The sequence below is a fragment of the Eulemur rufifrons genome, chromosome 7 (assembly GCF_041146395.1).
Source record: "Eulemur rufifrons isolate Redbay chromosome 7, OSU_ERuf_1, whole genome shotgun sequence".
Lineage (NCBI taxonomy): Eukaryota > Metazoa > Chordata > Mammalia > Primates > Lemuridae > Eulemur > Eulemur rufifrons.
The window spans coordinates 160,980,986-161,003,081 of record NC_090989.1 but is presented as its reverse complement, the minus strand read 5'-3'; the positions used below and the strand labels follow the sequence as shown (position 1 = coordinate 161,003,081).

The 22,096-nt window shown below is 46.2% G+C and overlaps 1 protein-coding gene across 1 annotated transcript in view; it reads left to right on the top strand.

The window, feature by feature from the left end:
• The first annotated feature begins 360 nt into the window (after positions 1 to 360).
• IL17RD (interleukin 17 receptor D) overlaps positions 361 to 22,096 on the top strand; it is a 61,260-nt gene continuing 39,524 nt past the window's right edge. The window contains exon 1 of the mRNA XM_069473726.1: positions 361 to 516. Coding sequence (XP_069329827.1) covers positions 391 to 516 — 126 coding nt within the window. The 5' untranslated portion in view covers positions 361 to 390. The remainder of the gene's footprint in view (positions 517 to 22,096) is intronic.

Sequence of the window (22,096 nt, the reverse complement as noted above, 5' to 3'; positions counted from 1 at the left end):
TTATTATTAAAATTAATGTTATATTCTTTGTATTTTCCCGAGTTTTTGCATGGAGTAGGCATCATGTGGATAAATTTTTTGGATTTAAAAAAAAGATTCCTTAGATGAAGGGGAAAAAACTGCGGAGGCCATAGTCTCAGCGATTGCCTGAGGCCGTGACCCGAGGGGCGTGGCCCAGGGGGGCAGGGCCAAGACTGGAGAGGAGGGTCCAGGAAGCAAGAACGGATGGTAGGGGCGGGGTTAGGGGGAGGGGCGGGGCGCGGGCTAGCGACGCATGCTCGGTGCGGCCCGCTCCACTGCCGCCGCCGCCAGCGCCACCGCCCACTCGGGGCTGGCCAGCGGCGGGCGGCCGGGGCTCAGAGTAGGGCCCGGCTGGGCGAGTGCACGGCCATGGCCCCGTGGCTGCAACTGTGCTCTGTCTTCTTCACGGTCAACGCCTGCCTTAATGGCTCGCAGCTGGCTGTGGCCGCGGGAGGCTCCGGCCGCACGCGGGTTGCCGACACCTGTGGCTGGAGGGTAAGGCGAGGACGGCGGGTTTTTCGCAGTCCCCAAACTCGCGGGGGCCCGAGGGTCGCGCCGCGAGGCAGGGACGCAGCGCGCACAGGTGCCTGCGGGCGGGCGAGTCTGCGCCGACCTGTCCGCTGTCCGCGGAGTCCGCAGCGGCACTGGGATCCCCGCAGCTCCTCCCGCCCATCCTCCCTCCTTCCCTCCCGGGGAGCGTGTCTGCCGGCCCCGGCTGGGATGAAAGGGGCTGCGCGACCCCCGGCTTTGTGTTGTTAATGAGGCGCGGCCGCCGGCCGGGGTCCGATTCTGCCGGCCAGCGAGAGGGGGCGGCTGGCGGCGGGGCTGGGGGAGGGCGCCCCACCCTTTGTTCTGGGCCCGGGACCTCCTTGGCCCCAGGGCTGCGCGTATCTGGGCTGGAATCCCCCGAGCTGTCCGGACGTGGGGTGGGGTGCGCTTTGGAGCGGGAGTCGGGGTCTTCTCCCGGACCTCCATTCCACAGCTCTGCCAAGGCTCGGGCGGCCAGAGAGGGGATCCGGAGCGCTGGGGAGGGATGCGCCCCCCTCTCGTGGTCGCTTTGTTCCCTCTCGGCCGGGCAGTCACCCCACTCTCACCTCACCTCACCTCCGACTTCCTGAGAAACTGCTTCCCCGTTCAGCTTTTCGTCTCCTTAATGGTCTCACGGATGATGCCCGCCTCCCCGCGCCCCTTGAGTTGGGGATATTTTTCCGCCGAAGGGCAGAGTGAGTTTGTCACCTCGGTCAGGTGCCCGAGAGGACTGGAGAGTTGCCCAGACTTTCACCGTGTGCTTGGAGCCCTCTCCCTGGAACCGAGCGCTCCTTTGACACTGCGCGATGTGAGCGGGGACGCTGCCTTTCACTCTCGGGGGCCCCCACTTGGTCTCTGGGGCCCAGGACCGGGAGATCCCGCCTGCCCGTGCCTCCCACCGAGGCCAGGGCGGGCCGGCGTCTGGGCATTCACAGCCTTAGAGAAAGCAGGCTTTGCGCACAGGCAGCAGGGGCACGACCTTGGCTCTGCTTCTGGATAGCCATGAGCCTCAATTTCTTCATTTAGAAAACGGGGATTTACTGCTGGGATGAGGGATGGGTATGGGGTAGTTGGCTTAGGCCAACATTGACTCACCTCTCCTGGGAGGCTCTAAACAGCCTCAGCACAGTTCAGACCTAGGACATGACACCTCCTTAGGGGCACAGGCTGGTGCTCCAGCTCACTTGCCTCACATTCAGAGAAACGGTGCAGAGAGCCAGGTATGAGCCAGGCAGCTGGGTTGTCTTCAGACCCAAACGGGTACACCCTAGACAGTTATTACCCCTGCCCCATCTCCCTCTCAGTAGTGAGTGTAACCTTAGGCTCTGTCACTCCTTCCTAGTTGAGTAAAGCATCGCATTTTCTTACTCTTTTCCATTTTAGTAAAACATCACTACTCTTGTTATATTTTTACAATTTTTAATAGATACCAGGTTTCCTCAAGGCTATCTTACGGTGACTTACGGATCCTGCTAAAATTTTGGATCTAGACTGATGTTGCCTTTTGAATAACTAACAGCACCACAGGCATTTTATTCTGAGTTTTCCTGTGAAAACTCAGCATTGATGTATCAGTCCAGTTTGCTGTTTTTCTGCAGTTGCCAAGGTGGCTTCATATGGCAGTGCACAAAACTTAAGAAGTTTTAATGCTGTGGGTATGGTATTGCTCCAAAACAGCCAAGCTGGTGATTTTGTTCTTCCTAGGTGAGGGAATGTGTTCTCCTCCCCAACCCTGCACCCCCACAGAATTAATGGTGGCCCTGTCCCAGTCACCTCACACTCTTGCTCACCTTCCTCTACCACAACACCCAGTTGGGAGTGACTTTCTCAACAGCTTCTGCCTTGGCCCCACCCAGTCCTTTCCTTGGGTAGCTTCATCTCCTCCTGAGATGAGAATAGAGGCCTCTGGGCCATGTCTCAGATTCCAGGCTCTTCCCAACCTGATACCTGGCTCCTTCTCTCCTGGACTTGCTTCTTGGTGCATCTGATTGGCGCCACTTACCTGCTTTGCATACTCACCCTTTCCAGCCTCAGCCCCTCTTACCATGCTCTCTAGCTCCTAATGCCCTTTATGCTTCCAAGGCGTGCTTTTCCCTCCTCCTAGGATGCCTTTTCCTCCCCTGAGAATCCCCTGCTTAGACTAAGACTCAGCTCAAGTGATGCCTCCTCAGGGAAGCCCTCCCTGAATGCCATGCCCTTGCTTTGCCTTCTCATGCAGGTCCTTGTACTTTGGTTCTCACCAGACTGCATTGTCAGTATTTGTTCATTCTATGTTTTCAGACTAGTTTCTTTGGACAGGCACTGAACCTCATCTTGGTGGCCTCAGAGTCCAGAGCCCTGTAAATCTTGGCTGAACCCAATTAGACTCGGCTGTCTTCTTGCTAAATCCTGTTTTAAGTGGTAGATTTTAAGAAGTGGGGGGAGAGATCAGAGCACCAAGCTCCAGTGTCTTCTCTGCAGCATGCCTTTGCACATGTGGTTCCTGCCTGTGTTTCTTCTCTTTACACCTCCTTGGGTTCCTTTCTCAGCTTCAGCATCACTTTCTGCAGGAAGCCTTCCCTGCCCACACCTTCCTAGGTAACATCTCCCAGAAGTTGCTCTGTCAAGGGCCAGCCAGTAAGTACAAGAGTGAGCAGAGTATTTGATTCATATCTGGGTCCCCTATCATATAGTAGGTACTCAGTCTGTAGATGTTGGCTTCAGGTCTGAGGTTGCTTACAGTCTAGCTGGGGCTATAGGAACATATAAGAATAAGGGTCAATTATAAGTGATGCAAACCAGAGAGGGCTTCCTTTGGGTCTGGGTCACACTCAGAACCTAAGAAGGGGACAGCACTGTGCAGAGATGAGCCCCAAAGGAGCGGCAGGATTTGGGTGCAGGAGAGGAGCTGAGCAAATGACTACTTTGATCTCTAGGAAGCATTTGTTCCAGGAACCCCTGCTCCTGCAGGAGTGTGTATTTTCCCAGGACTTGCAAGGTGACTGCAGCTAGCCATCTCTCTGCAGCTTTGCTAACAGACCCTTTGGGGCTGCTCTCAGAGGAGCCAGGAGCTGGCCTGGTTTAAGTGGTCAGGTTTCACAACCTCCCCATTATTAGTGGGGCAATTAAGAGGCTGATACCATCTTGAACACAGCTCAGTGTTTTAGAAATGAGTCGTGGGCACACTTCCTCAACTACTTAAAAAAAGTTCTCTTAGGGCCCTTGCCAGCTAAAGTTGCTCTTTGAGTAATAAATACTGTTTTCCCAAAGAAGTAATAATTTGTAAAACCTCCAGAAGAGCCGACACCGTCATTTACACTGGCTCTTAACTCTTGCTCCTCTATAGTGGAATGGATGGATAATTTTAATTATATCAGTCCCTTGCACTGAGGTTCCCCCTCCCTTTGTCTTGCTGGTTGAGAAGCCTATTTATGGAATGAGGAGTTAGGAATCTACTGCCACAGGTTTTTATTTAGTGCCTTTTCCTGCAGTGGGGGAGGAGGGGACATTTCTTGCCTCCTTACCTAAATGGGGTACATCCTCTCTGTTCTATTATCCCTGAAACACAATTCCTATCGCCCCTAAAAAAAGGCTGCTCCTTCAGGAATTTGGGAAGCCAGGATGCTGGCATTGTCTTTACAACGAAGTGCAAGTTTCCCATTTAAGGCAAATACTTCATCTCAAAAGGTAGGAAAGAATAGGGTGGTACTTGGAAAAAAAGAAGTTCCAGCTGGTTAAAATTTAGGTTCCTGATAAAAGTCCAATCCAAGAATTCTCCTTGGCTGCGGGCCCAGGCATGTTTATTTGATTCTGAATTGGATGCATTTTCATTCACTTGCAGCCTATGACTCCCAAGCCTGCATCTGGTCTGCCTGTCTTGTTGGCCATGTTGTCCCTGTTACAGATGCTCTCATGTCCCTTACAGAATTCTTGGTTAAAAATTACTTAACCCTGGTTGATACGTTTTTCAGAGACATGTTTGTGTAAGAAGTGCAAGGCTTTCTTCCAGCCCATCTTGCCTAGTTAATTGGGAACCCTCTGGCCCCTATCCATCTTTCTCGAGCACCCCTCCCTTCTCTCCCTACCCCCATCCATCCAACCAACCCGGGACCCCCTGCAGCACCTGGGGCATTGTGCTCCGTATTGATTTGGGGATACAGCTCCGTGACTAAGACCAGCAGCCACCCTTGCCGAATTCTGCCTGTTGCACCGTTTCCTTCCAAGCATGGTTTCTCAAAGTGACAAACAGGGATTTCCGTATCAGAATTGCCTTGGGAGCTTGTTAAAAAATGCAGATTCAAGGCTATTGGGACCACAATGGGTCTGAGATGGTTCCCAGGAATTGGCATTTGAACAAGTTCCTCTGAGGATTCTGATGTTATATCAAGGACGAGACCTTTTGTTTTGAGAGATAAGGACTTCCACAATCAGAAGGGTGAGAGAAGACACATTCTAGACATTTAAAATCAGAGTTTGGCTTTAAATTTATTTCCCTGGCCTTGGAGTCAATGTGGGAACCTTGTCAGAGCCCTGACCAATAAAAGAAGTCTGGCTGGCTGAGGGTGTGAGGGGGCATTGGGAGCCAGTCGGGCAGGGCACTCTGGTTTGGGTGGGTGCCTCTGGCGTGGGGCCGAAGAGGAGGCCTGGAGTGAAGGGGACTTGACACGTCCACTGGGTTCCTCCCAGAACAGCTGGGTTTGTCTGGAAAACAGTCTCAGGAAGGAGTAGGGCAGGATCCAAATCAGATTCTCGGCAGTTCAGACCTTACAAACAGCTTCCCTACAAAGGAAAGAACTGCTAATGCTTTTTTAAGTCTTTATTTTAAGTTGAGTATTTTTCTTGCTTCATTTGGCGTAAAGTGTGTTGGTTTTTCTTTTTTCTCTCTCTCTTTTTCTTTTTTAAAAGCTTTCAAGCCCCTTTTCCTCCTCTGCCCCTGAACTTTTCACATATAGTGCCCCAGCAGATGGGTCCACCCCATCAACAATTTTATTGTCCTGTTTTGTTCCCCACTGCCTCTTATGCCTGTCTCTGATGGATGGGTTTTCAGGCTTCTGGAAGCTTGGGCACGCCCCCCACCCCACCCCATTTGTAAGAGCATGGGGTGAGGCAGGGGCTCAGGTACCTCCAGATGCTTAACAGGCTGGTGAGGGGGACACCCTTGGAGCAGACCATTCTCCTGCCACCCAGCCAGATCTTTCCATTTCGAATCTCTCCCCAAATTTGGAGGGTCTCCTTGCCCTCAGCAAGCCCAGGGGCTGTCTATGCTGGTGCCACAGGCGCCGAACTTGCCCAGCCAGTGGGAGGCATTGTCCTTCTCGGCTGTGTTTGTCTTGGCTGCCTGGATGTTCTGAATGGGCTTGACACACGATTAGGTGACTGATGGCCCCCGCAACACATTGTCTCCTCCGGGGCCCAGGGCCTTTGAAGCTCTTCCCGGTGGGAAGTAAAGAGACTATTTGCTCTATTAAAATGCCTTGGTATTTCCTCTGTTTAACCACAGGCCACTTCCCCTCTGCCACTCTAAACCCGGCAGGGCCACTGCCTGATTGAAAAGACACAAGCTCTCAAGTGATCACATCCTATTGAAACAGATAGTCTTACTGCAGATTAAAGCTAGGGCAAGTTTGGAAGAAACAAATCCAAGGGGGAAATCTTTGAGGTGGCTCCTTATCTTGCTCAAAATTTAGCCTGTTGACATAATTCACACTTGAAGTTCTGGGTACTTTTTTTTTTTTTTTTTTTAAAGAAGGAATGCCTAAATTGTAAATTGAAATCAGTGGGTGTTTTATCTACCGTAGCAGGTTAAAGCAATTTGAACAATGGTTTTTTTCATTGTGTGAGTTGGAAACTGTGGTGTCTGGGAAGGGCATGATATCTGTCATAGAAAAACCATACTTGACTTGTTTATCTGCTTGCAGATTCTGTTTGGTCTCATGTTCTTAGAAGTCTAAGTAAGAAGTTTGTAGCTTAAATAATACTAAGAATATCTCCGGGGAGACTCCCGCATCCTTTCCTAAACAATATCTTAAGAGAAGGTTTAATTAATAACACCGGGCAGGAATCTAAAAACTGAACAATTTTAAAAATTACCTATATATAATAACAAAAACTGAAAATTGAAACTCCGTCTGTACACCTTGAAGGAGCTTAAAAAATAACTGTTGTTACTTTCTAATAGAGATTATTATTTTAACGTTTGCAACTCCATTGTTCAAAGTATCCATGATAAAAATGGCTTCCCTTTTCTTTGGTTCCTTGTTTGGAAATGTTGGGGGAAGGTGGATGTAGCTAATTAAGGCTACAACATTTAAAGGGGGGATTTAATAAGTACCATCTGTCCTCAACAAATCACTGGGTGGATGACAAAATAAAGCTGTGATGTGAACACACATGTAATTCTCTTCTAAAACGGAAGTTGGCCCATAAATTTTCTGATTTAATAGTGTAAATGAAAGCTACCTCTACTGTGCATATTTAAGAAGCATTTGTTTTATAGTAAATGTAATGGTAAAATGTCTTATTTGCATATGGCTAGTACCTTAAAAGTTGAAAGGGCAATAGATTACAAGTATTTTTGGGAGCTTAATAAATTGTAATTTTATCGTATCTTTCTTCATTCCAAACCTGATCTAATAGACATTAATCATGAGGCTTTTCATTAAAATTACTATATTGTAGGGAAGCTTGTTTGAACTTACCAGAAAAGCCATATAAAATTGAAGCATCAACTTTGAAAAGGGAATGGAAATTGATAGCATTAATTAAAATGTTTAGATGGATATTTACATTTCACATATTAAATAAATACTTCAAATGAATCCTTTTGAAAGCATGAGGGATTAGGCTTTAAATATAACTTTTTTCATATTTAAAAAGTATTCACTTAAAAACTAAGAGTTTTTCCAAGCGTTCTGTTTTGTCAGTTTTGTAGGTCCCCCTCCTGCCTTCCTTTGACTAGTAACCCTTTAAAAAACGCTGGCTGTGGCCCCAGACTTCTGTTCTGAGATGGACTGTTTTACTCGACAGTGGGATGGTTAATGGGATAAAGGGAGGGTTTCCTTGGAACGAAGAGGTACATTTTCCTGAGACAGGCCGTATGGTTTAGAAACCCTTTCCCTGTGGTTTTATTCTGTCCAGGTGATTTCTGGTTTCTCCTCTCCTGAAACGGCTCCCCTTTTAACTAAGGAAAATGCAATGCAATGCAATGTAGACCAAATGTAGAAGCAGTTAGCCTGAGCGTGGTCCCTATCGAGTGACAGTTTATGGCTCCTTCCTCTGGAGTGTGCACATTTGCTCTGGGTGGGGCACAGGTACTCACACAGTTAGGATTTATTGTAACTGCTTAATATCTGAAGTTCAGAAAAGACTTACTTGGAGCGAGGAGGCAAGAGACAGTGTTTTTGAGCAGCTAGTCTGTCATGTCATGGTGGCTTGACACAGGGGAAAGACAAATGGGAGTAGGACCAGGCCCCCATCCACAGTGGTTCCCCATCCAGGCAGGGAGAAAGACAGAGGAATGGGGGCTTGGATGACAAGAAGGTGCGGGAAGGACTCTGAGGCCACCGTACAGAGAACTCCCTGTCCTCTCTGTACGCTTCCCTACTGCTTACAGAGAAACACAAACCACGCTTCCTGCTGCTCCTCCGTCTAGAATTGCCTGTGTGAAAAGCAATTTGATGACAAGTGAGTGCCTGAGCCTCTGCCTGGAGGCGGCCTTAGGAACTCTGCCTTTTAAGCCCATGTCTCAGTTGGTTCCCACTAACTCTGGCTTCTTGATCTGCCTCAGTTTCCATGGTTTGTAGGAGGTCCTCCTCCCTGTGAGGCTTCTCCACACTGCCCCCCAACCTCCCCATGTGCCACAAAGCCTGTATTTAATAAAGTCAGACCGACTCCATCATCCCTCCTGATTTGGTGAGAATGTGTCCAGCCATGTTTGCAGCCATGTGGTGAGGAAAAAACAGAAATTTGATTTCTTTATGAACAAGAAGTTGAATTTGAATGGTTCATGGGAGGCTTAGAGGAAAGGATGGAGATGGTTTGAAGAAGACAAGACTCACCGAAGGGACATTGAGCAAGGCCTTGCCGGTGAGTGGAACCTGGAGGTGGGGGGACAGTTTGGGCAGAAAGCAAGGTGTGGGCGAAGCTGGAGGAGGGGACTCATTGGCAGGGGGCAGTAGGCTGCAGATGCAGGCACCAGATCACAGCGCACCCTGAAGCTCGCCTGCGTGTGCCCTGTCAGGAGTGGGGAGGCCCAGAAGGTTTCTCCAGCAGGTGAACAGCCTGATCAGAGGGACACGCCACAGCCATCCCTTCGTTCAGTGACTGTGTGGTGCTTTCTGTGTGTTAGACCTGATTTCTGGAGCTTACATTTTACTATGGGAGACAAATGATAATAAAATACCAGACGTGGCCACCCTATTTAAAATAACAGCCTGCTGCTCGCTCTGTCCTCTTTTCAGGTTTTCCTCTATAGAGTTTTTCACACGAGACATACGTAGTATTTTCTTGTCTATGTGTTGTCTGTCTCCCCCATTGCAATGTCAGCTAAGTGATGTGTCTGTTGAGCAACTGTAATAAAAATTTCCTCTGAAATTGTGTTTTCTTAACATTGACTAATCATGTGGCATTAGGTGCTGAGAGTAGCATAAAAAATGTACTCGATTTATTCATTCACGCTGCAGATCGTTGACACTCCTGCCAGGGGCCACATACTAGCTAGAGGCTGGGAGTGACAGAGGGGGTGAGTGGGAGCCACGCCTGGGAGGGTATTGTTTGGGGGGATGTTGGGAGTGCCAATGTTACCCTACATTGTGCATGAGAAAAGTGTAAAAAGTCACCGCTAATCGCTAGCTAAGCACATCCTGACTTTGTCCTTTCTGAAATGATGTGAGCCACACAAATCTCAGTCGTCAGTAGCCCTCGGTTTTTATGAAAACGATCTTTTTTAACAGAGGTACAGGCCTCATTTTTGTTTCATTCCCTTCTGGTTGTGCACGCATTGCATTTTCTGAAGTCACTTGAAGGTCCATCCAGAATCAAAGATGCTCTTTGCCTCCTTTCCGGGGCTGTGGATTTGCTGGCCAGCTGTGGTAATGAGTTTTTGCCCGGCTTTGATTTTCATGCCTTGCCTCCCTGTGGGAGGAACTAGATATTTCTGATCTTACCTCTGCTCATATTCAGATCCAGCCAAGCAATCAGTGACTTCCCGGGCTTTTTTGTGGGAGACTGTGGGAAAAGTCCTGGTTGGCTGGCTATGAATTAATGAAATCCTTAGAAGTCTTCACTAAAGATAGCTCCTGTGGTTTAAAAAAATGGCATTGCCTTTTTAATTTGAGAAAGAGGTCATGGAGTTTTACCAAAATTAAGCAGAAAAAATGTAACATCTGGTTGTCTGGCTGAAGACGGCATTAGGGCCTCAGGAGCTGTGGGTTCCCAGTGTTCATTGTGCCCAAGGTGACTGTCACCAGGCCCCTTATAAGGTTACTCTAGATAGGCTGCCTCTCATTGTTCTCCTCCCTGAGTTTTAAAGTCATTGAGGGACAAATTCTACCTCCCACATCTTTTCGCTTGAGCACATTTCACATCTACTGAGCTTTCTTCTTTTTACTTAAAGGGTCACACTTTTTTTTTTTAAAAAAAGCGCATGGTTTTCTAGTTGGTCAAGATGAGTGCAATCATTTCTTTCATCTCATTAAATAAGGAGTGGGATAGATAGTAGGAGAGAATTTGGGCAGAAGGCAGGGGACTTAAGAGTTCTAAAACGTTCTCAAGTTAGTAGTAATTCTGATAAGAAGAGAGGGAAAATGACAAATTGCTGGAGGAGAGTTTTAGGGAAAAGCATACAGGGGATTTTATAGTGACCTATGACTTGTAAAGGCAGAGACATCAGTGTCTTAAATGTCTGCTTGTGTGCACACCCCTCCCGCCAGCCAAGTGAATAACAAGTCATGTTATTAGGTTTTTTAAAATTAATTTATTGTTTATCTTGGGCCTCGTCTATATTTAGATTATATAATTTTCCTTTTAAAATGTTAGTAATATTTTGGGGCATAAATTTTCTGAAACTAAAAAGGAAGATGAAGTTGTTGACAGTCACCTATGCCTGGAGCTTCCTTATCACTGTACTTTTTCTCCCACACTTTGTATTCTGAAAGTTTTCCAACCTATAGAAAGGTTGAAAGAACAGTAAAATGAACACCCATTTCCCCTTTGCTCAGAGTCACCAGTTCTTGACATTCTGCCACACTTACCTCAGTTGTCCTTTTAATGTCCTTAATGATTTCTTTCTGAGTCATGTACCAGGAGGAAGACAAGGATCTCTCATTGCTTTTCAATGTCTTCTCTCTCCAGTCTCCTTTAATCTAGAACAATTCCTCCACCTGTTTTTTCGGCCTTTATAACCTACACATTCTGAAGAGTCAAGGTCACTTGTGTCCACAGTCCCTTGGTTTGGATTTTTGATTGTTTCCTCATGATTAGGATCAAGTTAAATATTTTGGCAAGATCCCTCTAAAGGTGATACTGTGACTTGTTGTATTTTAGATATCAGCTGGTAACAAATGTGGATACAGTTTTAGCAACAAGAAAAATTTGTTTTTTCTGCTGGACTTTGTTGTACGTAGATATCTTTCTACTAGTAGAACCCAGTTTAGTCTTGTTTATTTGTCTTTTAAAACATGCAGCATTTTACATTAAGGCTTCCCTTTTACTTTATTGGGGGTCTAAAGAATGTGCAGGGTGTCATTTGTGCTATCCTGTAATAAACTCTTTCCTTAAAGACTATTTGAAATCAACTATGCTCTCTCAAAATTAGGAGTACTGTTTCTCAAGAATGCTTAAGGCTTTTGCTATTCACAAGGGCTTGTTGCATACGGTTGTAGATGTTGCCCTCAGCGACTGGGAATGAGTTCCCATTAAAGACCTCTATTTGGCCGGGGCAGGTTTACGGTTGAGTGCTTCCTCACACCAAAATCCAGCCATTTCTTTCCTTTGTGTTAAGAAAACATTGAACTTTATTTCCAGTAAAGGCCACTTCACTCAAAACATGTCCTCAAAGTCAGTTTCCAGCCTTTTAGCTCTGTGATTGCATGTTGCCTAAATTATTTTATTAGAGTTCCTTAGAGACAGTTTCATTAGTTTAACTGGAATTATTATCTTCTACCTAATTACATGGCTTTTCTTTCTTTTCTTTCACTCCACCCCAGATTTAAGGGCCAAGACATGTAAAGTTAATATTGGTCATTTTTCAAACTAAGTTAAAATGTCAAAAAGCGACAAGTTGTTATTCTTACAGGGTACCAGGGAAACGACAGAGACAAAACCTCCATCTTTTATTCATAAGTCCAGAGAGACTGCAAGGGCGCAGGCGGGCCTGTGTGCCCGGCATTTGTTCAGCTTTCAGGACCAGGCCTCCTCCCCTGCTGGCCATGAAATGTCATGCCGAGAGGTAATAGTGGGACATTCAGCATCCAGAGAATGGTCCCCAGAGGTTCAACTTTGCTTTTCATTTTCTTTTCTGGCACCAAGTCTGCAGCCCCCTCTGTGGCCTGACAGTGAAAGGCCAGAAAGCAGCGATTTGGATGCTGGCAGGGATGGGGTGCAGCCCTCGCCCAGCAAGCCGGGGCTCCTGTGCTGGAATGCATGTTGGACACAAAGGCCGGGAGGAGGTGGCAGCTTGCCTTTGCTTAGTCTAGTTTGCTCTGGTCACAGGAGAGAGAGCTCTTGTTTCCATGGCTATGCTACCTTTAGTTTTGGTAGAAGAGGGTGTGCAGGGTGCTTTTGATTTCAGCGATCACTGGGGGTTAACCATTTCCGTGTCGAGGGAGGCATTGGGGACAGAGTGCTGAAGCTGTGCAACTCCCTAGGCTCTGATGGTTTCTTTGGATGAGGAAAAATCAGGCAGCATTTGCTAAGTAAGCCTAGAATTTTATTTAGAACAGTGGGTTTTGATTGGGGGTGTTTTGGGGGAATTTCTGGAGACATTTTGGGTTGTCACATCTGGGATGGGGTGGTAGCGGCATTCAGTGGGAAGAGCCCTGGGATGCTGCTAAGTATCCTAAAATGTACAAGTCAGCCCTCCACGATAAAGAATTATCTGACCCAACATGTCTGTAGCACTGAAGTTGAAAACCCTGAATTAGGGGTCCCATCTTTGCATCTGGATTTCTCAGCCCACTTAGCCTCATAACACTTTTCAGCTTCCTTTCTGTTTCACAGAAGCTGCTAGTTCTATAAATCTGCGCTCAGGATGAATTTTCATTAAAGTCTCCAAGACATATGATTAAACTATTGTGGTGCTGCTTGAAGATATGCCCTGAATGCAACTACTATTTTAAATGCAAAAGAAGATTTTTTTTTTCTTTTGCCATAATTTGATCAAAGTAGCATAACCTGTGCCTCTGTTTTTGTTACTCACTGATGGTCTGTGGATAACATTACATTTTTTCAGCATGAAACCCAACACTTCAAATCCCTAAAGCAGTCTCAAATTTATGGATAATAAAAGCATTTATTGTACTGGATGTCATCTGTTATATCACTCTGGGGCTAGAAACTGGCAAGCAGTGGACAGGAAATATTTTCATTTCAAATCGCTTCAATCTTATGGTCTAGGGGCAAAAGTGTCTGATTTCAGGAAAGCCGCAGTGAATAGCATAGTAATGAATGCATTTTTAGTTGATTAAGCAGGCATTCTCTCCCTTTCAAACAATCTTCCCTCTTTGGCTTGGAGGGGCTAAATAAACATGTGATCTTAAATGATAGCATTTCTTGTTTTGGGTCTTGCCTTTTCTTGGATCATCTTAAACTTTTCAAAGTGTTTTCCAGGAATGCTCAACAAAGCAGGAGCAAGCCAGGGGAGAATGGCTAGACTTAAGTTTTGACCCTCTTTGTAATTGTTTACTTTCTTAGCAGAGGAGGTTTTCTGAGATGATGCTGACTCTTCTGAATTCCCCTTTAAAAATGGAATTTGGTACCTCACCCTTGGGGATCATGAATTTAGGAGCGTTTCTGGTTTTTTTCTGTTTTTAAAAATGTCTGCAATTTTTTTTTGTAATTTGAGTCCTGATCTTCCACATCCATCAAGTAAACAGGGTGAGGAGAGTTCCATCCCGAGGAAATCCTGTGTCGTGGGCCTGTGTCCAGGGCAGCGTGCCTTTCGTCCTGGCCGCCCGGTGCCTTTGAACATGTTATCTAAGTCATCACTTCCCAGAAAGCCGCAGAGGTAGACAGTTATTTCTGATGTGGTTCCTTTTTTTCCAGATGAGGATTCCATGACACAAAGAGCCAGGAAGGGATTACGATGAGAGGCCACGTGACTCGGAGAGTCCTCTCTCCACCAGAAACCAGAGCCGCAGAGTTCTTACCCTGCCGGTGCCCCCAGCAGTCGGGCTTGCCCTGCCTCCCGAGCACCCCGGCTGAGATGGACGTCTGCCATGTGCAACAAAGCAACTAATGGGGGGGTGGAAAGAGAGCCAGACTAGATACCAGATAGCACTTTGCAAATAATTAAATTAAACTCGGATTAGGCATTTACCCCAAAGGTTCCCAAACCTGGCTGAATACCAGAATCACCTGAGGAACATTCTTGGGGTGTTGGGGGGAGATTCTGGGGCTCATCCCAGACCTGCTTAAGTGGGATTTCCAGGGGAAGGCCAGGAATCTTGAGTTTTTAAAAAAAGCTGCCAGATCAGTGGTTGCCAGGGGTTGGGGGAGATGGGGGGGGTGGCATTTGACTATAGGGGGGCAGTAAAGGGAATTTTGGGGGATGATGGGACTGTATGCTGATTGTGGTAGTGGTACACAGGTGTATATGTGTGTGTAAATGTGTGGAACTGTACACCAAAAGAAGCCATCAATTTTACTGTGTGTAAATTTAAAAAAATATGCTACTCAGGTGAAACTGACTTATCTAGGTACCAGATGAGGTGGCAGATGGTACCTGGTGACAGCTGGGAAGAGAATGTCCAGCAGTGAGAGAATGTCACCTGGACTCGCAGAGGCCAGCGTGGGAAGGTGCTGAATTCTCTAACCTGGGCTGTCCAGTAGAACTTTCTGTGACAATCAACATGTTCTTCCCTACACTGTCCAATTCAGTAACCATTAACTACTTGTGGCTATTGAGCACTTGAAATGTGGCCTGCACAACTGAGAAACTAAATTTTTAATTTTATTTAAACTCAGTTTAAATTTAAGTAGCCACACGTGGCTAGAGGCTATCCTATTGGACAGCTTGCCCTCAGAGACAGCCATTGTGATACCATGGGGCTCTGGTTCTGTGCCAGATGAACCCAGTGGTAGATTCTTGAGGGACAAAAGTAAGTCATCCCAAGCACAGGGCAGAATAGGAACACGGGTAGGACTTGCCTACGTGATTAGTAAGTGCAGAGTAAGAGGAACCTTGGATGAAGATCAACCTGGGATCCATCCAGGCAGAGGACAGTCCTACCAAGTGGAGGAATCTGCCTTTTCTTCTCCAAAGGTGGTACCATCTTTGGCCCAGTTCTTTATTCGACTTTCCAACCTTGTTCATCTCAAAAGATGCAGAGGCTGGTTAGGATGCTCTTTGTTTGTTCTTCTATTCTTACGCAGTGATAGGACATACGGGAAGCCATTGGATGGTCCAGGGGAGCCATGTGCAGAGAGGGTGGAGGTGTATCTGTGGCCTGGCTAGGGGTACGCCGGGCTCACCTGCCTCTGTGGCCAGACTGTGGTGAAGAACCTGCGTGGTCATGTTCTGTTCCTTTTTGGGGAATGAGATCACGTAAAAATGGCAATTAGGCATAAACTTCCCAATTTATGCATTGAGCACATGGCCTCCATCTTGGCTTGTGTTCAAGATGCTCTTAAACTTACCTCCCCCGCCCCCCATGGATTTACGTTATCTTAAATACTGTTACTTTTCCAAATGTGTTATAAAAGAGTGAGATTCAGAGAGTGTGGACTTTTATTAGAACAAACCAAACGGTGGCAGAAATAATGTTTCAATTTGTAAACCTATTTGTTCTTAAATAAATTTGCCAAATGGCTAACAAAAAATTTCATGAGCTATGGACCTATAACTAAGGAGGTTTTGTTAATCTGATTTAAAAATAGAACTGCCTTGAAAGCCTAAAAGGGGGGAAGAGGCTTTAAAATTAGTGGGCCTATTCCTTTATTTATTTTTTTCTTTATTTTTTACATGAAAACTTTACATTTTTGGATCAAGAAGAGAAGGACGTTCTGAATCATAGCATCTTTAAAGAGGGTTTCCTTGTGTTGCCTGCACACATTGGTAACTTCAACCGAATAAGAAAAGTGGAGCTTAATGAGCATTAAATACCAACTCTTCCACTCTTGAACACGCAAACACATCTTGCTGCAGAGCTGCAGTCACTGTATTGATTTTATTTGTTTATGGTTATTTTTTATTTACATTTGTTTTCCAAAGGTAATTCCATGTATTGATGTAGTTCACAGACATGTCACTTGTGGTGGCCATATGGTATTTTCATGTTGTATGCTCCCCTTTTTGCCAGCCCTCTTCCCCCACTGAGGAGGCATTTGGGCTGTTTCCAAGTTATTGCTGCTATAAACTGCTAGGAACATCTTCATACAGGTTGGCTTCCTGCCTGGCCCCCTTGCCATTTTGGTTTATTTCTTTAGCATATATGTCCCAAAAGTGGAATTATTGAGTCAAAGGATTTGTAGCTGTTATTACATACACGTTTACCAGAAGTTAGTTGGGATACTTTTTAATTGTGCTTCTTGCTTTGTTTACCTGTGTTCCCACATGTTTACAAGCTTGCCCTGTATACTGACTGAGCCAATTTACTGGTAAGAATTGTGTTTTGAGAAGAGGGTGGGTTTGATCCATAAACCCATCTCTACCATTTGCTACCATTTATTGTGACCTTGGGCAGATTTCTTTCTGAGCCTGTTTCTTCATCTGTAAAGTGGGTTAATAATGGTTCATCTCCCAGGGTTGTTTTGAGACTTAAGTGAGATACTGTCTTTGAAATATTTAGCTTTGTGCCTGGTCAAATATCATAGTGACTGCTTAGGTGACTGGTGGCAGTCTTTGTTATAGCAGAATATGTGTATTCATTCTTCTACATCCTAAAAGTATTGACATTTATAATTTTTATTTACTCTTTGTTATTTTGGTGGTACTTTATACTTTTTTGATTCTGGATTTATTAGAGAAGGACTGAATCTACCTGGTGATTTATCTTCAGAGTATGTTTTAGTGCAATTAAGTCTAGTAGTATTCAAGCTAAGTGTGGATGAAATGTTGCTTAGTAGACAGCATTAAGGAAGATGTTTAATGAATAAAATAAGAATTATTGGCTTGGTGTAGTGGCTCACACCTGTAATCCTAGTTCTTTGAGAGACTGAAGTGGGAGGATTGCTTAAGGTAATGAGTTCAAGATCAGCCTGAGCAACATAGTAGGACTCCATCTCTACAAAAAATTTTTAAAAAATTAGCCTGCATGGTGGCACATGCCTACAGTCCCAGCTATTTAGGAGGCTGAGACAGGAGGATCGCTTAAGCCCATGAGTCTGAGGGTGCAGTGAGCTATGATGGTGCCACTGTACTCTAGCCCAGGCAACAGAGCTGGACCCTGTTTTGAAAAAGATGTATTAATTGAGTGAGTCTTCTTGACATAACAGCATTTTATGAAAATAATTGAATCTAAGTATTATCATGGGGATTCTGTTTATGCCACTGATTTGGCCATCAAACCTTTGTGTATATGTATATTTTCCAAGGTCAACTTTGGATTGGTTACACATTTCCCATAAATAGAATATAAATCAATCAGGTTTTACTAGAGTTTTAAGAAAATCCAGATCTTGGGCTGGAAGCCACTCTGTTAGATGTTGATGTCAGTGTGACATGTGAGCATCCTAGGTTGACCAGCTGCTTGTGACTGTGGACAGGGCAGGAGACCCTCTGGATGTTAGGTTCCTCACCTGTAAAATGGATAGTCAGACTAGAATTATTCTTAAGACTTTAACTGTTGGCCTGGCATGGTGGCCCATGCCTGTAATCCCAGCACTTTGTGAGGCCTAGAGGGGAGGATCACTTGAGGCCAGGAATTCGAGACCAGCCTGGGCAACATAGCAAGACCCCAACTCTAACAACAACAAAAAAAATTAGCGGGGTGTGGTGGCATTTACCTCTAGTCCCAGCTACTTAGGAGGCTGAGACAGGAGGATTGCTTAGCTCTGGAGTTCAAAGTTGGGGTAAGCTGTGATCTAGCCAATACACTCACCTGGGCAACAAGCAAGATCTTGTCAAAAAAAAAAAAAAAGACTTTAACTGTTATTTTTATTGAAGTAACTTGAACCTTTAATTTGGAGGCTATAATTGTCCTATTCTGCCTACTCTATGTCCTTATGGAGTTGGCCACTTCTTTTGCCACCTAGACTCCTGTCTCTTGCACCTGGGTGTCTGTTTTTGATCTCTCTTGAGAAAGAACACCCAACCTGTGGCCATTGTTGCAGCTCTTTCTTTAATTAAAGGGAAGTATTTGTCCTCCACATAGATTTTGATTTTTTTTTTTTTAAATTGAGACATCACACAGTAGTAATATTCTCCAGGGATTAGGGGAGTGGGGTCGGGGGGGAGGTGGGGGGCAAACTCACAACTAATGGTTGTGGTGGTGTGCATTGTAGAGGGGAAGGGCAAGCCTCTAAACCTCACTTGAGTGAGGCAAAGACATAAAATGTAACCAAAACGTTTGTATCCTCATAATATCCTGAAATTAAAAAAAATAAAAAATTGAGGCATAGCTTTATTTTTCACAAAGCATGGCCCATCAGCTCTGCAGGTCCTATTGACATGCCTGTGCTGGTACATACACGGGGGTGCCCAGCATCTCCACCTGCCCCCGTCCTTGTCACCTCATGTGTGCTCGTCCTGCAAGTTTACACAGCCAGAGGCCCCGAGCATCTCCCAGTTTTTAACACTGACACTACTGTTGATTGTTTCAACCCATTTAGTCTTCTGGGCCAGGAGCTTTTAGGGCCCAATCAATCACTGAATCCATAAACAAGGGCACAGCCTCAGACTCCCCGTGAGCTCTGAATCAGTCAGGGTGTTGACAGCCCTGGAGGCCTGGACCCTTCTGTCAACAGCTGTCTAGGTTGGAGAGGATTTGGGGTATTGTGCTACGTGGTGGCATGGGAAGGGCAGCCACAGATAAAAATTGATCAGAAATAAGTAGTTTGATAGATAATCTGCATGTGGGTAATTGCACAACTGAGTAGTTAGTTTTTAATATCTCCCTGGCCGCATTTACACCAAGCTGTTATCTTACTGGGAAAGCTAGAGATTAGAACAGTGAACACGTACACACATACCTACCCCTTCCTTACTCGTTTTTGAAAATGAGTCTTTCCTTCGAACCCCAGTATGAAGCAGGTGAGAGTCCAGCAGCTCTGCTTGAAGGGAGTGGGGAGAAGGACCCTGACTAATCCCCATCCCACCCACAGGCCCTTGCCCCTGCCTCAGGGATTGCCATCCCTTGGGCTTCCCTCTGGGTCCAAGAACCTCATCCTGAGTAATCATCCACCTGTCCTGGTTGCAGTGGCATTGCTTTAGTGGGTCCCCTGGGGAGGTCCCTAGATATGATAAGAACATTTCTGGGAGAGCCCTGTAAGTCTGGGGCTACCCTTAACACTGTGGTCCCTAACCCCTGGGCTGTGGACCATTACTAGTCCATGGCCTGAGCTCTGGCCCCCGGCTCCTCCCCATCCATGGAAAAATTATCTTCCATGAAACCGGTCCCTGGTGCCAAAAAGGTTGGGGACTTCTGCCTTAACAGACCAGATTGAAGATCCTGGACTTAGAGAGAATGGGTGGGTGGCCTTAAAGGGGCCAGCTAGAGAGAGAAGATAAAAGCAGAGACATGCTTTAAGAAGATAAGGTGAAGGCTTGAGCTGGCATCCTCTGCTGGGCAGAAGAGGAGGCAAGAATGCCGGATAGGCTACCAGGAAGAGGAACACCCCCAGAAGGTCTGTGACACAAGCCAGAGGGGGAAGAGATGATGGGCAGCTGGGGAAGAGGTCACCCATTCAGAGACCAAAAGGGCAACCTCGTGTGATAGCAGGGCCTCAGCTCCAGGACACCAACAAGGCTGACTTGATGAAGAGCCTTATCTCCAGGGGTCACGCCCTCTGGAAGCTCTGAGCTTAGACAGGAGTGATGACAAGTTGTCCTGGGAATGGATTGGGCAGTTTTAAACTGGCGCCTCCACCTGCAGCAGTTGCAGAGCAGTGTCTTAATCCTCCGCAGAAAGGACTGAGATGTGCGAGGCATGTGCAGCTTGTACCTCTGAATACTCTCACCCCAAATAAAGTGTGGTTGTGAACACCTTCCCAGAACCTTTACCCCATACCGCAGTACTTGGAGATTCCTCTTCTGTGGCTTATGCCTTGAAGTCTTCTGCCAGGAGAAAGCCGGGCACACTGGCCAGTCCTTTACACTTGCAGGAGCCTTTGAGGGTCTCCCAGTGCCACCAGCTGGTCACTCGCTGAATGAGCATTCATGTCCTTAGGTGGCAGGGGCTGGACTGCTGCTAAGAGGACAGGAGAGAAGGAAGGGAAGAAGAGAGAGTGGTTTTCTCGGAGGCCACTCATTGCTGGGAGCTCTTCCCCTCCTTATGCCCTGAGCTGATCGAAGCTTCAGCCACCTTCACAGAAAGTTCTTGGCTCTGGGTGAGAACATCTTGACATGGGCTTCGTATCTGTGGAAACTAAAAAAGGAGATAAATGGCAGGGACGCTTTCACTTACTGCGATGTGCCTCCTGCCCCTGTAGATACAGAAATATTTAGTGCAAATGAGTGGCTTGAGTTATAATGCCGGGTTCCAATTTGGAAATGTGAAGCCACCACTTCCAGGAGGTGCCCTCTCGTCCAGTCTTGACTCAGCCAACCCTGGAGTGTCTCTTCCACCTGGATGTCACTGCCCTGGGCACATGGCCCCCGCCTAGCCCTGGACTCCCACATCCTGGATGCTCTATGAAGAAGGGCTGGATCACCCTAATGAGTACAGATACACACGTTTAGGGCTTTTTGGTAAAGGGGTTTATGTGGGGTCAGCATTTTCTGGAGCATGGGAAGCCCAGGAGATTTGTGACTTGGCAAGTCTGTGTGTAAGCACAGCCTCCCAGCCCCCTGCCTACTTCTGGGAGGGTTACTGGCAGCCTTCAGGGACAGACTGCTCATCCTGGAGATCAGGGAAGCAGTAGGAGGGCGCTCCCAGGGCTGGCTCTTCCGATGGGGTCCCTGTTTTTACCCTCAGGGTACTGATGAGGCTGACCTTTGTCAAAATTGTCCAGGTAGAGTGGAAATAAGGTCCCTCTAGTCCTGAGACAGTTGTGTGCCTGTGCAAACAAAACACTTCAAAAAGGATCCGCCCCTGCCCCCATCCTGGTGTAAGGTGGCGGAAGGAAGCAGTGGCTGACAGCAGAGTTAAACAAACTTTAAGGTAGGTCAAATTTTTGACATACCATTTTCCTCTGCCGTACCAGCAGCTGCTCTCCACTTTGAAAGGGGGCTTAGCTGCTCGTATAAACTTTGGTTTGTGATAATGTAAACTATTATTAGGATTATCTTTTTATTCATAATATATGCCTGACTCTCTGTCTACCTTATTTATGCTCTGTTTGAAACACTCATTTACCTTCAATACCCCGGAGCCAGCGTCAGCCCTTCTGAAAATGAAGGAGAACTTTATAACAGACTATCTATTTAAATCTCTCTGTGGTTAAAAATGACTCTGGGAGTGAAATCATTGGATTGAGGAAGCTTCAAATCTCAGCAAAGCTTCTAGGTTAAAACTGGGAGGTGATGTTGACTAAACATTACAGTTAAAATTTTTTTTTTTTTTTTTTTTTTTGCTGAAGGTTTGTCCCAAGGGTGGTTGTGTTCATACAGAAATGCTTGCTTCTCACTTGAGAATTTTTGACCTTCAGGGTGTCCTGCTTGCTGCCCCCATTTCATCACCGCCTGGTAGAACCATTTGCCACTAAGACTCAGGCTGGCGACCTGCGGCCAGCCATGCCCTGCCTCCCTGCCAGGAGGAGGAGGGTTCTGCCTCAGGTGCTCCTGCCTTGTTTGTCAGTGGAGACCGGGTTAGTGTGCGGGCCAAGAAAAACCAATAACCTTTTCAATTTTTAATAAAATGTCTCTCCCACCCTTTGTTTCTCCCTCCACGCCTCCCCAAAAGAAAGAACAGACTGAATTTTTAAGCACATCTGGACACTGTTTTTTGTAAAACTCTTACCCTGAATTCCCAGAAGGAATGTATTGGCTCTCATTTTTCCAAGCAAAAACTGAAACGATTCCTTTGTTTATAAGTACTGTGCTTGCATATTTTAATAAAACAGTAGAGAGAGCAATTGCATTGATTAGAGAATCCTTAGCCAGGAAAAATGTTGTCCTTTATGCCTCTCTTGAAGTCTTTGAGAGGTGCTAAAAAAGTTTATGGTTGGTTATTTTTGGTGGGGGTGGGAAGGGGAGGAGTAGGGGCTCTGTGTGTCCCTCTTTGAAATTACTTTTTCTGCTTTCTGTGGCTGTAAG